The sequence below is a fragment of the Wolffia australiana genome, chromosome 17 (assembly GCF_029677425.1).
Source record: "Wolffia australiana isolate 7733 chromosome 17, ASM2967742v1".
In the NCBI taxonomy this organism is placed as follows: Eukaryota; Viridiplantae; Streptophyta; class Magnoliopsida; order Alismatales; family Araceae; genus Wolffia; species Wolffia australiana.
Window position 1 is genome coordinate 2612889 of NC_135851.1, and position 16596 is coordinate 2629484.

Genomic DNA, 16596 nt, shown 5'->3' on the forward strand with positions numbered 1-16596 from the left:
TCATAATGACAATGACAATAAAATTAAATAAATGATTAACGTGTGACGTGGTGACGTATAACCATGCAGTGTCTCATGCTATTTTTTGGTCAATTAGCATGTCCCCACGTGTCCCTTCAAAATAACACAAGAGAAAAGGAGTTAAATAATAAGTCTGCTGGGGTGGTGCATCACTGCCTCCCATGTCAATATGCTTACTTGTTTATCCAATCAAGTGTTTCATGTGAGTGACATGTCGTGGCCATAATGTTGACTTCTCAAAAAATGACTAAATTCTATAATTGTTATAAAATCAATGATATGTGGGTCATTTTCTCATTGTCTGCTCTGGAATTAACTGTGATTTTAATCTACCCCTTTTTGTATTAATCCATGTCTGACCTAGAAAACAAAAAATTATGGCATTGTGCATTGTGATACCATAATGTTATAATTTCAGAATGAATAGATGATAAATACAAAAGTCATTGCAGAAACTAATGATTTATTGCCATTCCATCAAATCAAAAGGCGACACAAGGCAGTGTGGAAATTACATCAGGATATACCCAATTTATTCATAACAAATGAAATAAAAACTCTCAAAATAAATAAATTTATGTTATGGCCTAGAGAACTAGTATCTTCATGATATCAATGTCAAAATTTTGAAAAAATATATTCAAGCCTATACAAATATTTTTAATAAAATATCATTTTCATGGTATATTTAATCATTTTTAGATTGATAACAGACGTATACAATCATTTTAATTTGAATAAACACACAAATGTTGTGTTAATTACCTAATAATTATTGCGTTATGAGTACCTCTAGTTGTGATTTTTATTGTAATATGTGAAACCATTTTGTTAATAAAAATAGTGGCACTTACTGATTCATCCCAAAAATTGTGTGGCAGTCAATCTCGTGGAGCATAGAAAGCAGTATCAATGATGCGGTTGTGCTCTGCGTCCACTGTTTTATTTTGCTCTTGAGTACAAAGACACATCACCAAATGGTGGAAGCCAAAAGAGAACTTGAAACATTGTTCCCTAGTAAGATTCAATAGACACAATCTTCATTGCAATTTTCCCTATAGGTATGAAAATTTTTAAATGTATCAAGAACATTACCCTTACCCTTGATTGGGAAAAGCCACATATTATTGTAAAATTCATTGACAAGAAAACATAGTACATAAAACCCAAATGTGACTAAATAAGAGCAAACTCTCGAAAGTCCAAGTGAACTAATTCAAGAGGTTTCGATGAATGATGGGAGGATGATTGAGAAATAAGTTTAATCATTTTAGTTACAACACACACTTTACATGTGATTAGTGTAAGTTCGCAAGAGTTCAGAAGATAAAAAATTGCTAATGACCAGTGAATAATGTTAAAGCATAGGTGTCCCTATCATTGATGACATATATTAAAGAAGATATGTTTGCCGATGTAACAGATGGGGCTGCACATGTGCCTTCAAGATGGTAGAGACCATCTCACAGCATTTAGACGATGGATCTGTCTTTTACCACATTGATGCATACAACCCAAATAAGAAAAACCATTATCATTAGTAAATGTGTGGACTTCTAGAAGTTTTATTAATAATTGAGAAATATAAATGACATGTTTAAGGGTCAATCAAGGTTGGGAGTACAAATCTAATAGATCTGCTAACATTTGACATCTCCAAAGTAGAGATTATTATAGAGAATGTAGATAGGTTGATTGTAGATAATAGTCCAGTTTACTGGTGATGTGTTGAGTGGTTCCACTAGTGGGATACAAGGAACTGGAAGTGGAAGAGTGGTAGAATGGAGGATCAAAGTTTTGCATTAATGGATCAGTCCGGGGAAAATTCTAGTATCCAAAAACTCTGTGGCTTAGTCTGAGGGTATCTTATACTTTGATCAGGTTGTGCATGCCAGAAAAAAACTTAAATTTTGCAAATTTCTGTCTTTCAGTCTCTCTCTCTTACTCTTTCTCTCTCTGTCACTCACTCTCTCTGTCTTTCAGTCTATCTCTCTCTTTTACTCTCTCTCTCTCTCTGTCACGCCGTCTCTGTCTCTCTTTTACTCTTTCTATCTCTGTCTTTCTATGTCTTTCAGTCTCTGTTTCTTGCTCTTTCTATCTCTTTCATTCTCTCTCTTACTCTATCTCTCTCGGTCTTTCAGTCTCTCTGTCCTACTCTTTCTCTCTCTGTCACTCACTCTCTCTCTCTTTTACTTGTTAAGGAGATAACAATGCACCAGTCTGAAGAGGCGGACAACGTTCGACTGCTGATAACGGTCGACTGCTGCTATTTCAAAATAGCAGTACAACGGTCGACTTGCTATTTCTCAACAGAGGATCAACAACGGTCAATCGCACAACGCTCATATTAAGGCCTATAAGTAACTGTGTAATACATTAGATCAATGAGGCTTCTCTTACTACATTGCGTCTCCCAGGGCAGCAGCTCCGCCCGTCGCCCTGTCTATCCTCTTATCCCCGTCTATCTCTTTTTCTCTCTGTTGTTTCAGCCTAAAAGGCTTGTTGATGAAGATCGTGAGATGCTCCGTCTCTCTTCTTCTTCTCTACTTCTATCTTCTTGGTTACGGGGTATCTCACGTTTCTTAACATTACTCTCTCTCTCTCTCTCTCACTCGGTCCCTGTCTCTCTTTCTCTTTCTATCTCTGTCACTCACTCTCTCTCTGTCTTTCAATCTCTTTCTTACTCTATCTCTCTCTCTCTCTATGTCACTTCGTCTCTGTCTCTCTTTTACTCTTTCTATCTCTGTCCTTCTATGTCTTTCAGTCTCTGTCTCTTGCTCTTTCTCTCTCTTTTACTCTCTCTCTCTCTGTCACTCTGTCTCTCTCTCTTTTACTCTTTCTATCTCTGTCCGTCTATGTCTTTCAGTCTGTCTCTTGCTCTTTCTCTCTCTTTTACTCTCTCTCTCTCTCTCTGTCACTCTGTCTCTCTCTCTTTTACTCTTTCTATCTCTGTCCGTCTGTCTTTCAGTCTGTCTCATGCTCTTTCTCTCTCTGTCACTCAATCTCTCTCTATCTTTCAATCTCTTTCTTACTCTCTCTCTCTCTCTATGTCACTTCGTCTCTGTCTCTCTCTTACTCTTTCTATCTCTGTCCCTCTGTCTTTCAGTGCCTCTCTCTTGCTCTTTCTCTCTTTCTCACTCACTTTCTCTCTATCTTTCAATCCCTCTCTCACTCTCTCTCTCTGTCACTCTCTCTATCTTTCAATATCTCTCTTACTTTATCTCCCTCTCTATGTCACTTCGTCTCTGTCTCTTTTTTACTCTTTCTATCTCTGTCCTTCTATGTCTTTCAGTCTCTGTCTCTTGTTCTCTCTCCCTCTCTGTCACTCACTCTCTCTCTATCTTTCAATCTCACTCTTACTCTATCTCTCTCTCTCTCTGTCACTCCGTCTCTGTCTCTCTCTTACTCTTTCTATCTCTGTCCTTTTATGTCTTTCAGTCTCTGTCTCTTGCTCTTTCTCTCTCTGTCACTCCGCCTCTGTCTCTCTTTCACTATTTCTATCTCTGTCCTTCGATGTCTTTCAGTCTCTGTCTCTTGCTCTTTCTCTCTCTGTCACTCACTCTCTCTCTATCTTTCAATCTCTCTCTATGTCACTCCATCTCTGTCTCTCTCTTACTCTTTCTATCTCTGTCCTTCTATGTCTTTCAGTCTCTCTCTCTATTGCTCTTTCTCTCTCTGTCACTCACTTTCTCTGTATCTTTCAATCCCTCTCTCACTCTATCTCTCTCTGTCACTCTCTCTCTCTGTCTTTCACTCTCTCTCTTACTCTTTCTCTCTCTCTGTCTCTCTTTCTCTCTCTCTCTCTTACTCTTTCTCTCTATCTCTGTCACTCTTTCTCTCTCTCTCTCTCTCTTACTCTTTCTCTCTATCTTTGTCACTCTTTCTTTATCTCTCTCTCTCTCACTCTTTCTCTCTATCTCTGTCACTCTTTCTTTATCTCTCTCTCTCTCTCATTCTTTCTCTCTATCTCTGTCACTCTTTCTTTATCTCTCTCTCTCTCATTCTTTCTCTCTATCTCTGTCACTCTTTCTCTCTCTCTCTCTCTCACTCTTTCTCTCTATCTCTGTAACTCTCTCTTACTCTCTCTCTCTCTCTCTCTCTTTCTCTCTCTGTCTTTCAAGCTCTCTCTCTCTTTCTCTCTCTGTCTTTCAAGCTCTTTCTCTCTCTTTCTCTCTCTGTCTTTCAAGCTCTTTCTCTCTCTTTCTCTCTCTCTAAAAGGTGTATACAAATGTTCCTAGTACTTCAAACGCCATAGAGTAGCGGCAACGGGGTTTTTAAACGGGGCCGGAAGAGGAGGAGCGTCGAAGAACAGCAGCGGCCTCTCTCCCCGAGCTTCTTCCATGGCGACCGATCCCGACGCCGGCGAATGGGCCGACCTACTCCACTCCTCCACCAAGCTTCTCGAGCAGGCCGCTCCTTCTGCCCAATTTCCCCCCCTCCAGGTCGCCTCCTCCGCTCTTTCCTCTGAAAATCCCGCTCAAAATCTCCGTCTATGGCTCGGTTTTTGATCCCGGATTTGGCCCCGTCTATGACTCGATTTTTAATTTTTTTTTTGCGGTATTTTTTCGTTGTTTGGCAGAGGAACTTGGATCAGTTGGAGGCGTTGTCGAAGAAGCTGAAGGCGAAAACTCTCCTCGCTGAAGCGCCCCGCCAATCTACCTCTGCGACTAGGTAAGGGCGTGGAGGTGAAAACTTGTTGATTTTGGATTGATCTCCAAACGTGGATGATTGTATTTTCCGTTGCGCGTTTCCGCATTGCTTGTCTCTTCTCGTACGGATGCGATTGCTGTTCTTGTTGTGCCCCATTTGATTTTTTGTTAAATTTGGGTTGAGCTTCGAGTGTGGATGATTGATTGTATTGACCATGCCGGATCTTCTCCGAACCCTTTTTTATTTAGTCGCATTAATTGTCCCTTCTCGTATGGGTGTGATTGCTGTTCTTGTGGTGCCCCATTTGATTTTTTGTTAAATTTTGATTCAGCTCAGAGTGCGGATGGTTGTATTTTCCATTGCGCTTCTTCTCATCGCCATTTCTTTTGGTGGCATTGCTTCTCTCTTCGTCGGATGGGTGTGATTGTTGTTCTTGCTGTGACCCATTTGATTTTCTTGATCTCATGTAAAGGCTGTTAGCCCGTGAAGGATTAAGTGCTGAGCAGCTCGCGCGTGATCTCAAGACATTTAAACTTAAGGTACGCTTAAAATTGGCGATCATCTTCGAGGTATTCTCAAAATGAATTTTCTGCCCGGTGCGATTCACAACCTTATAAAGATTATCATTGCAATTTACCTTTTTTTAGATTAGTAATCGGACTCGAGATATTATTTGTGACCGAAATTCTGCTCAATTTTCTTAAGTTCAATTTTTTTAATGAACTTCGCATTGTTCTCATCCGAAGACAACATATGAAGATGTCTTCCCTGCTGAGGCAACGACTGTTGAAGAGTATCTGCAACAGGTGAACTTGGATCCTCTTTGCTTTTTTTTTCTCTGTTTACATTGTACTCCAGTTGTTAGTTTTCCTTACTTGGAACTTATTTTTTATTCTAGGTACATGAAATGGCTATGGTGTCTGCCATTCAAGAAGCTCTGAAGGATAATCTGAGGAGCTTCAACGATTACATGCTACATGCTTTAGAGGTTAGAATAACTTGAAAGAATCATTTTTTTTGCTCTCGCTTTGTGGACTGTACTACAAAGTTTTTTGCTCGTCGATTTTCCTGGTGTTTTTATTTTAAGTGTCTCTAGCCTATTGTTACAGTCCGGGATACGAGAGGAGGGTATTGTATCAGTATCATCGCATGATATGGCGTGTAGGATTCATTTAATGGGGAAGTATAAATAATTATGGGGCTGTGTATTTGGGCGCAAGCAGAAAGACCAGCTCAAGAGTCCCAGTGCTCTTATTATGTGATGCTTTGTTTCGTTTGTTAGTGAGCCGCGAATTATAAGTGGCCCACATCTCTCTTTTCATGTTATATTCTAAGTGGGACACACTTCTATATGTGGGCCACATGACTTGTTTTTAAGCAACTTCTTTCCACGTGGGAAATTAGTTAAGGTAAGTTAAGTGGGCCTTGACACACCTGTATGTAAGCTGGTATTTGAAGCAGTATCAACCTCGAAGTACAGTGAGTTTTTGCCTGTTTCAAACGATAATCAAGATTCAGATGGAGCTGGCGGTGCTTACATACTCTGTTATATATTTTTTCTACTTGGCAAAGATTTGTCGTATCAGGTAAGAGATCATTGAATCTCCTACCATTGCCCTTCTTGGAACAAATGTTGTTAACCTGATCCTGCGTCACCTTTGTTGTTTTCAGAGACACGAATTTCTTGAGCATGTTGCCCGTCATGCTGCTGAGAAGCCGCAGATGAATGTTGACATCAACTCATTTCCCGGCCTTGAATTGTAATTCGTTTGCATCCACCTCATTGAACAGATGAACACTTAGTCCTCTGCCACCCAAGATGAGCTCCAAGTACTGAGTCTAGTGGATTAGGTTGAAACCATTGTATTGCAGAGTTTCCATGACACTTGGAACTATTGGCCATGGTGCAGGCTCCACAAGTATCATCGCAGAGATACAAGTCTCAGAACTGCTCATCGGTCATTATTTGTGCTGTCTTGTCCATGTGATGTTATTAAAGTGACTCCACATAGGTGCTAGGAAGTCTCCCCGTTTGCTGATTCCTGCGGTTTTAAGTTGCTACTAGGAATCATTGTTCCATGATGAACTCATCATCATCCAAACATATTCATTGCCATCCTAGTCGCATATGAGTGACGATGGTGATCTCGACTTTGTCATGGTCATCAATATCCTGGACCTGGAAAATAATAAGGGCAATTGAAAACTCTTCATCGTACTCTCGTCATCCTCAACTTAGATATGAAACTTGCTGGAGCAAGTACCTTGAGAAGGTCATTGTGGCGTGGAGGCCAACAAGAAGGCTGGCATCAACAACCATGTCATTAGCAAGAAGACTGGCACAGCCAGGAGGCTGCAAGAGGCTCACAGTGGTGGGTAGTTGGGGCGGTAGTGACAGACCAGTGGTGGTGGGAGGAGGCAGTGGCAAGCAGAGTGGATTTGTCTTTTCATTGTCATTGTCATTTTCTGTCGCTGATCTGTGATGATGAAAACACATCCTCATCATCATTCTGGTGCAGACGAATGACAAGGATAACAATGACACATCAATGCCCTCGAGTCATTGCCATCGAGGATGGCAGACCCTACTTGCTACAAGAGTTGTAGCAGGTAAATGGAAAGAGGTCATGCGGAAGTCTATGCTGTAAAGTCTTCAGCACACTGATACCATGTTTTTCGTATTCTTTACAAAGCTTCTTCTTCTGGTTGTCCTCCATTAGCCATAGCTGGTACGCGTGGTGGATGAAGAGAAGGTAAAATCCTTCTTACTTTTTGTAATAAATTGAAGGAAAAGATGAGATAGTGGACTGCAGAGAGAATTTCTGAGAATGTGGAGAAGAGACAGAAAAATTGGGGCAAGAATGAACTGATCTTTATTACTGAACAGATGCCCCTTTTATACAAATTTTCACAGAGAGAGAGAGAGGTTAATGCTTTTGTCCAACGGTCAAAAACTGACCGTTGGAAAAAGCTGCAGAAGAGATTCCTTTTTCAAAAAGGACTTCCAACAGCTATATTTATAGCTGTTGGAGGCTGGGCCTGATATAAATCAGGCCCAGCATATATTAGGTCCTTAATGGACCTAATATATTCCCTAAATGGGCCCCTCACTATTGGGCCCTTAATGGGTCCTTAGTGGGCCGTTAATGGGCCCTTATTGGGCCTTTATTTAAATCCATTTTAGGTTAGTTTTTCCTTTAAATCCCTAGGATTAGTCTATTACAAGTACATGGCCTCAGGCCCATAAGTTAGTAAAATTAGCCCTAACTGGGCCGTGATGATCTAACACTTTTTTTGGAGTTGAAACTTCTTAAACTTGTCGAGCCCTTCTAAGGGGTTTTTGCATGAGGCTATGTCATCAATATGATACAATACGAGGGGTACTTTGGGTCTTTTGTATCGTACTTTCCCTTTAAATAGGGTTAGCCCTACCCTTATCAGACAAGAATATTAAAGTTGAATTGTGAATCCTCCCCCTGCCTCTCCATATCAATTGTTATCTCAGACCTCGTCATCTCTATTTACCCAACACAATCCTCTCTCACTCGCTATCACCTCTTGTTCATCAGATCTCCAGCCGACACTCCCCTTTATTAGTCCCCATCCCCTCTTGGTCGGCCATCTATCTCATTATCCTCTGCTGATCAATAGCTTGGCATTCAACCAAGTCTTTGGTTACATCCTGCTACATCCTTAGGGTTGTGTGACAATATTTCTGTTAAATAAAAACACATGATTCTAAAAATTGATTGTTCAATTGGTTTAGTATGAAAATGATTAAGAGTCATCTTATTATTCATTATATTACTTGCCATGATTGCGACAAATATACCAATTTGTATTTGAATTGTACTTTCTAATCTTGCCTTAGGGTAAAAAAATGATCGAGTTCAACATCTAGCCTTTAGAATAGTTGGATTGGGTCATCGGATATCATTATTTCTATGTTATTCGGTGTCCCTTCACCAGAAAATAGTCCATTTGATATGTAAGTCCTTCATGTACTTTATCCTTGGTCTTTAACTTCCTAAGACTCGATTGTGCCACATGTGCCAGTTTGCCCTACAAGGTGCAGACTAAGGTAAGTTTCCGCTATCATTCACAACCATCTTGTGGTTTTACAGACTAAATGTTCACAAAGATGAGTTGTCAGATGTCTCAATCCCTGTTCTGAATGAATAAATGAATTTGAAGCGGACATATCAGATTGGAGATTAGGAATGAGGGAAATGCTCATAATTAATTCTGCACTGTGAATTCCATCGATAAAAATCTAGATGATCTCTCTAAGATGACCAGTAGCCCTTGTCCTGAATTTTGAGTGACGTTTGTTGGAACATCATGTTTGATAGTGAACCTGAAGAATGAATTCTCTTCTAGGTATATTGCTCTTCTATGCACATTGTTGGTGACTGTAGTATGAGGCCATTTAGCATCATGGCTTGTTCAGTTGCAATTAAAGATGTATTTTCCATTTGTGTTGCCTACTGCTGGAGTCTGGTTCATGTAATTAATGATTGTCCCTCCTGCAATGTGTACAATTTCATAAAAAATGTAGGATTTTAATGAATGACGTTTAAAAGATATGGTTAAAAAACGAACGTGATGTGAAGCATTTTTTTTATAATGTTGCTTTTGGTTGTTCGACAGGAGGACTGGAAGAAAGAGAAGAGGGAATATCTACATAATTTTAGCAGATTGGCGTTGTTACCTAGAAGAGAGAGTGGCGCCCCAAGCAGTGGCCTCACCCAACCTGGACAGATTACATCTAATGCATTGAGCCCTCAGCTTTCACGTCGATCTTCTGTAGATCATGTGCCTGGAATGGACAGGCCTATTTCTGATAGAAAAACTTCAGTTTATGCGGAAGTTGTGAGGAACCTCAATGACAGTAGGCAGAGTGGCTTGCCATTCAAAGTACATCTTTTTGATATTGCACTTTTCCTAGTTTTTTAGATTTCAAATCTTTGATAGTCACTGTTTTGTTTGTAGCCTGCTACAGCTTTCAGGGCTGCACATGACCGTCTTGGTGCCGAATATTCTGTTGGAAAGACAGTCAGCATCCAGAAAATTTGGCATTTAATCCATGTGCGTAATCCTGTTATTTTCAAATTTTAGTTCTCATTATGGGCATTTTTGAAAAATTCAGACGGAGAACTTTTCTTCTCAGCATTTTTTCTTGGCTAAACTACCGTTATGATATTATGATATTTGTCTGTCATGTTTTCCAGACTGTAACTAATGAAGACTCAGGCACTCAGCAGAAGGTTTGTAGAAGGATGTCACTTGTAATTGGGGCAAGACGCCATCTTGAATTCGGCCATGAGAAATATATCCTTGAAACTATTCAAAGTCATCCTGCCCAGGTAAGTTTCTCACCATACTACCAAGTGTCAGGCAGTTCTTTTCTTATTTCTATTGTTAAATGCGTAAGTCGAGTGGTGTTTTCATCTGAATCTCATTGCTGAATGTTTATGTGATCATAACTCGGGCCAGCAATCTTGTGAGTCGTTTAGAATATCTGCATTTATGTTAAAATAATATTTCTTGACCGGAAGGTTGGTAATTGATACCCATTTCTCAGGTTGATCACCAAACTGGGGTGATCTTCGCTATTTTCTTCAAAAAAACAAGAAATGTCATACCCAGTTCTGAAATTTAACTAGGGAAGAGGAAGAAAGTTTTGTTAATTGGCAGAAAGGAAGAATGAAACAATCAAGCCGGATTTGGTCTGGTTGAGAGTACATATTTTAGGAGAGTAGGGTTGAAAATAGAATGCCAAAAGGTTTCCATGTTGTGGTGTAGGTTTCAGAGAAATATCAAACTGGCAGTCTGCATCAATCTGAAATGGGTGTATACGTGATTAGGCAAATATTTGGAGACCGGCAGAACTCAATTCGAAAGGATTAGGCGAGTAGTGTCTGATTGTTTGCCTGCATCTATTCTCTGCTCTGCTATAAATATTCTGTTCACTTCGCAGGAATACCATGTTGGCAGCGGGACATCATTCTACAGATTTTAACTCCAGTGTTAACCGTTCTCTTTCTTCTTCCATATAATTTCCTTTCTATTAAGAGTATAATGGAATCCATGTAGCCTTGTACTGCTAATATTTCACTGCTTAGTGTTGTCGCATGTAAGAATGTGTTTTGTATGGGTCTGAATTCCAGCTATGTAACATCGTCTCTTGAACCTAATAAAATTTCTAGGCTGCTCTGGGTGGTGGCGTTGGAAACTTGCAGAAAATTCATGCTTTTCTTCGGGTATGATAACCTAAATTGCCTTATCCTTTGCTAATGGTCTTTTATGTATCCATTTCATGGGATATGATGCCTGATTATATGTTGATGTTGATTATAGGTCCGCTTGCGGGATCATGGGGTTTTAGACTTTGATTCCATCGATGCACGCAAGCAACCTCCTATCGATACTACATGGCAGCAGGTTTCTATTTTTATAAATGATTCTCACTAAATTCACTTATGTAGCTTACTTAGTCTTTCTCTTGACTGCCAACTTTACCTATGCTTTCTTTTGGGTTTCAGATTTACTATTGCTTAAGGACGGGCTATTATGACGAGGCTAAATATGTCGCCCAATCATCTCGTGTTGCATATCAGTTCACCCCAATGGTAAAATCTGTTTTTTCTGCCTTCTCTTTGCAGACTTTTACCCTATTGACATGTTTTTGGCAGCTCGCAGAATGGATCACAACTGGTGGTATGGTTTCCCACGAAACTGCACTCTTGGCATCTGAAGAGTGTGATAAAATATTAAGGATTAGCGATCGAGCTGGTAGACCTGGCTATGACAGGAAGAAGTTACTTCTTTATGCAATTATTTCTGGATGCGATCGTCAAATAGACCGGCTCCTTCGAGATATTCAATCTCTTTTCAGCACCATTGAAGACTTTCTCTGGTTCACGCTGTCGTGCGTGCGCGATGTCCCCAGCACGGCGCCATCCCTCGTGCTCAACAATCGATTTGTGCCATACACTTTACAGGATCTTCAGACATACTTGAACAAATTCGAGTCTTCCTACTACACAAAGAATGGGAAAGACCCTTTGGTTTACCCTTATGTGTTGCTCCTGAGTATTCAGTTTCTTCCTGCGATTTTGTACTTGACTAAGGAGAGTGGGGAAGAAGGGTACAGTGTGGATGCCATCCACATTTCGATTGCTCTAGCAGACCATGGTGTTCTTCCTGAAGGTTCAGGAGTAGGGCATAAGTCAGCCGTGATGGATGCATGTGGAGAAGTTGGTAGCATAATAAGACATTATGGGTCTATCTTTCTTCGCCATGGTGATCTTCGTCTTGCATTAGAGTATTATGTGCAAGCTGCTGCTGCAATGGGAGGAGGACACGTGTCATGGACAGGCCAAGGTACTAAAGATCAGCAGAGACAGAGGAGTATGATGCTTAAGCAGCTTCTTTCTGAGGTTTTGTTGTGGAATGGGGGCATTTCTCTTCTACTGGGTTCAAAGGGAACAGGTGAAGAAGGCCTGTTGCAAAGATATTTGCCAGATGAGCAGAGTCGCCAGCAGTTTTTGATTGAAACGGGAATGCTGTGTCAAGAAACGGGGCTTCATGAGAAGGTGGGTGAATTTTCTCAACTTAATGGATGGTTATTAATATTCACGCGACCTCCTGAAGAGGGTTGATTCAGTTTCTTACTGTTTTGTACCTTCCTTCTCTTCAACTACTTGTTTCTCCTTTTTTTTTGATTTATTTGACCTTGAAAAGGGCAAATTGTTCCAAGTTTATTCCTATTAAATTTGCAGCAGATGTCTTTTCAAAGTATGTTTATTGAGATGTACTTCTGTGGCTGCACTTGCTTTTTTTCATTTTCCATTTATTTTTAGCAAATCACTTGGCCTAAAATTGTAGTCTTTTGTTCTCTTTTCTGAATATGGTTATTTCTGTCATCCATTCGGCAATGATGTTTGTCCTTCAACTGTGCAGTCTGTCGAGATTCAGAAGAGAGTTGGAGCCTTTGTATGCGCTCTGGAGACAATTAACAAGTGTCTTTCAGAGGCTATTTGTGCTCTATCACGTGGTAGATTAGATAGTGAAAGCCGCATTACTGGTCTTATCCACTCAGGAAATGAAGTCATTGAGGCTTACAAGTATTCCACTGAATCCAGGTTAGGTTTTCAACTGTACTTATTTAGTTATTACATACTTATTTAGTTATTACCATTTCTATTTTATTGAAGAGTTCATGTATAATGAAAGCCGTGTTACGAGGCTTAGACGTGTGAACTTTGTTTTCCTCATTCAGCCCAGACTTTTTCTTTCTACGCTAATTGGACCGAAATTTTAAGTCTAGGCATATTTTTATAAGACTTTTTTGTTTCCCAAAGCTGCGTTTTGGCCAGCATGCTCATCCACTAAAAGGTCGTTGGACTTTGAGAGGAAAATACTATCCGAAAGAAAATTTAATTTATTTCACTCTTGATAGGACAATACTCCTCTTTCTGTTAATAACTTTACGTTTGTCTTCTTCAACTTGGTTTCTTTCGAAGAAGATTCTCGATATAGTAATGTATACAACAGGAAAAATAACACTGATGAAGACCTACAAATAGGCTTTTCTTTTGGGGAAGGAAAGAGAATTAATGATAGAAATAACAATGGCATACAAGCCCTAAATCCCCTCCTTGAGCATCTCCCAGCCAATCAATAACTTTCTTGACTTAGGCAACAACTGACACAGCTTGGGGATCCCTAACTGTCATAGACCTATGTCCGGTGGTTCTTGTGTTTTTAATTTCAGTTCGGTACTACGATTGGTCGTTTTAGTCCCCTGATTTAATGATTCACTTCCTAGAGTACATTTTTGGTTACAAACTGGTGTTATATGTTCAGTACGAATGAATTCGTCGCAGTAAGATTGTGTTGTTGGGTTCTTACTTCGTTTCTCTCTCCCTAATTCTCAGTCTTCAAGATAAGGAGAGTATGTCTGAAAAGAAAACTGTGTTAAGACAGCTTGAGGCCATATTATCTATCCTCAAATTAGTCAGATCCAATGAGTATGTGGATGCCCTAAGGGAGGTGACGAAGCTATCTTTTCTGCCATTGGATCCACGGAGACCTGATCGAGGGCTCGATGTGTTCCAAAATTTGTCTCCTCATGTCCAAGAGTGTGTTCCTGATCTCCTTAAGGCGGTACTTCATTGCTTGGATAATGTCAGAGACACTGATGGGACACTCCGCGCGATGAAGGCAAAGGTATGCAGCCTAATGAGCGTTCTCCATTTAAACCGTAATCCTGAATAACAAAATAGATGATACATGGATGGATAGATGGATTTTGAAATAATGAGCTCAACCTAATTCCTAAAACTCTAAACCAGTTATTAAGGAGGGTGTTTGATTTATGGATTGAGGGGTTCATAGAAAGGTGGATGGACGGATTGATGAGTGTAAAAAGTAGATTTGAAATTGATGTAAAGAGGGAATTGTTTGGTTGATGGATACATACAGAGTGACATGGTTTAAGACTATGAAAGGAGTGTGAGATTGTTAGATAGATGGAAAGCCGAAAGCTCTCAGATGGATGGAAGAAGAGGGAGATTGGTGAAGAGTTAGATGTAGACAGATGGTTGGATAAAGGGTTGACAGATGATGACAAAGTTGTTGTTAATGAGGGTTTATCATCATCATCATGGTTGTCTTTATCCATTTATGATCCTCCTTCATATCGTTCCTGAGTTGAATATATAGGAGTGAATGATAGATGCATCAAAGTTGGGGGAAAAGTACATGGTTTTACAGGAAGAGGGCATTCTGTTGATAGATACTGAGGAAATATAAATAGGAGAACACTTTCCTTGATAGGCAGAAAGAGAGCTTCTTTCTGACCATCCAATGCACCCGTTCACTTTTTCTACCCCTCCATCTACATGCATCCATTCCATCCTTGCATGCATGGATTTACATGCATCCATCCATTTGCCTGGATTGGCCCATCTATTCATCACCATCTTTGTACTCCATGTATGCCTGCATCCATCTAACCATCCACATACATCCATTCCATCCTCGCATGCATGCATAGATCCATCCATCAATCTGTCTATTCCTCATTTATGCATCCATCCGTCCATCCATCCATCCGTCCGTCCATCCATCCATCCATCCATCCCTCCATCCGTCCGTCCGTCCATCCATCCCTCCGTCCATCCATCCCTCTGTCCATCCATCCATCCGTCCGTCCGTCCGTCTGTCCGTCCGTCCGTCCCTTCTGTTAAAGAAATGACTGAGATTCTTACTCTCTTTGCACAGGTATCAAGCTTTGTGGCCAGCAACATGGCCAGGAATTGGCCTCAAGATCTTTACGAGAAGGTTGCTCGGAGCCTATGATAATTATGCAAGTTTTTGGTTTATCTTTGCCAGGTTTCTTCTTGAACTCCTATGGTATATTGGGCTAAGATAGATTACCCTCATGCTCTGTAATCACAGTGACCATAAATTTCAGAAAGCCCAGACTTTTTGTCAGCCCAAGGCATCTTAGAAAAGCTAAGGGTAAATTCTGCAACAAAGACCATAACTAGAAACCATGGCCATTTCTGAGAAATTCTTTTTTTTTAGTGAACCAATGAATAGAAAAGTTTGAACAGTTTTTATCTGGAGTTTTGCAGCTGCAAGAATTTACATCCACTTGGCATAAGCCGTGGGTGAATGCATGATTAAGGTAACGATTTCTGTTGATTTGTGCAATTGCATTAAGAAATATATGAAAAGTAGGGACATTTTGACTTCCTCTTTTAATAAATCTCAGTTTATCAGAAAATTAAAATTGAAAATGGTTCATATAGAGTGTCGACTCTTGTTATATTTTAAAGATCTTGATAAAATCTCCTGAAACGTAATTTTGTACATGTTTTTCCCCAGACTTTCTGATAATAATCAGCACAAAAAGATAAGGGAGAGTGGGAAATAAATAGAAAGGGTGATAGGATGAAGAATAGACCTGTATGATGTCAAATGGACTTAAATACCTCTTAAATAGACACAACTTATATCATATCACTGCTTGGATAGGCTGCAATATAACCAAATATATGGACGCTAATAAACAAAAATATCAGAAATGTCTTGTTAAATATAAGTTTTTGGATAAGGCTTCGGGGAATTCTAAATGCTTTCCTGAGTTTTGGAATGCTAAGTACATTGATTGGATAGACTTGAAGATTAACCAAATTCAAATGGGTTACTAAAGTCCCTTCAATCTGAGTCTTGCATGTTGCTTGCTTTTGCGTAAGAATAGTTTATGCTACTCAGTAAATTTTATCAAGAATTGTTCATTTTGTGCGTTTATTTTCTCTTAGTTATAATTTTTCATGCATAAATGTCTGAAGTGCCTTGATTTTAGAGAGGAAACAGTAAATAAATGAATTGAGATAAATTAGTGAGTTGGAACAGTTATACTGTTCCTTAAATTTAGTGATTTTTGAATTGAGTTTTAACTGATTTCAGATAGAGATTTAGAGACTGACATGCAAACAGATTATGATTACATGATATTTATGCTTAAATTACATTTACGTAGAGTTATTTCTTTGAAATGTCAGATTTGGATAAATAAAAAGTAAACTCAGGACAAATACTTTATTGTAATTTTAGGCAGTCAGTGGGATGTAGATTGAGATTCTATTCTATGTATTATTCATATGAAAGAGGGAATTGTGTTTGGGATGTAGATTGAGCTTGATGAATTAGTTAGATTTGAGGAGAGATGTATAATTGAATTTGAATATAAAATGTGAAATTGAGGGGGGGATATAGTCATAAAAGGTGAAAGAGATCATTGATTCATTAACAAAAGTTAAATTAAGAACTATTGCATGGTTTCTATACAACCACACTATCATACAAACATGATTTAGGAAAGAACCCAAAAGAAGGTCCAGAAATAGG

At 39.5% G+C, this 16596-nt stretch overlaps 1 protein-coding gene across 1 annotated transcript; it reads left to right on the forward strand.

Moving 5' to 3' along the window:
- The first annotated feature begins 4248 nt into the window (after positions 1–4248).
- LOC144714323 (nuclear pore complex protein NUP93A-like) lies at positions 4249–15304 on the forward strand. Its single transcript, XM_078589043.1, has 15 exons — positions 4249–4463; positions 4601–4692; positions 5144–5210; positions 5418–5477; positions 5570–5659; positions 9322–9588; positions 9664–9759; positions 9903–10037; positions 10881–10934; positions 11032–11115; positions 11217–11303; positions 11367–12269; positions 12637–12818; positions 13614–13905; positions 14962–15304. The coding sequence occupies exons 1-15, from the start codon at positions 4362–4364 to the stop codon at positions 15037–15039; spliced, it is 2589 nt and encodes an 862-aa protein (XP_078445169.1). The 5' UTR covers positions 4249–4361; the 3' UTR covers positions 15040–15304.
- The last annotated feature ends 1292 nt before the right edge of the window (positions 15305–16596 follow it).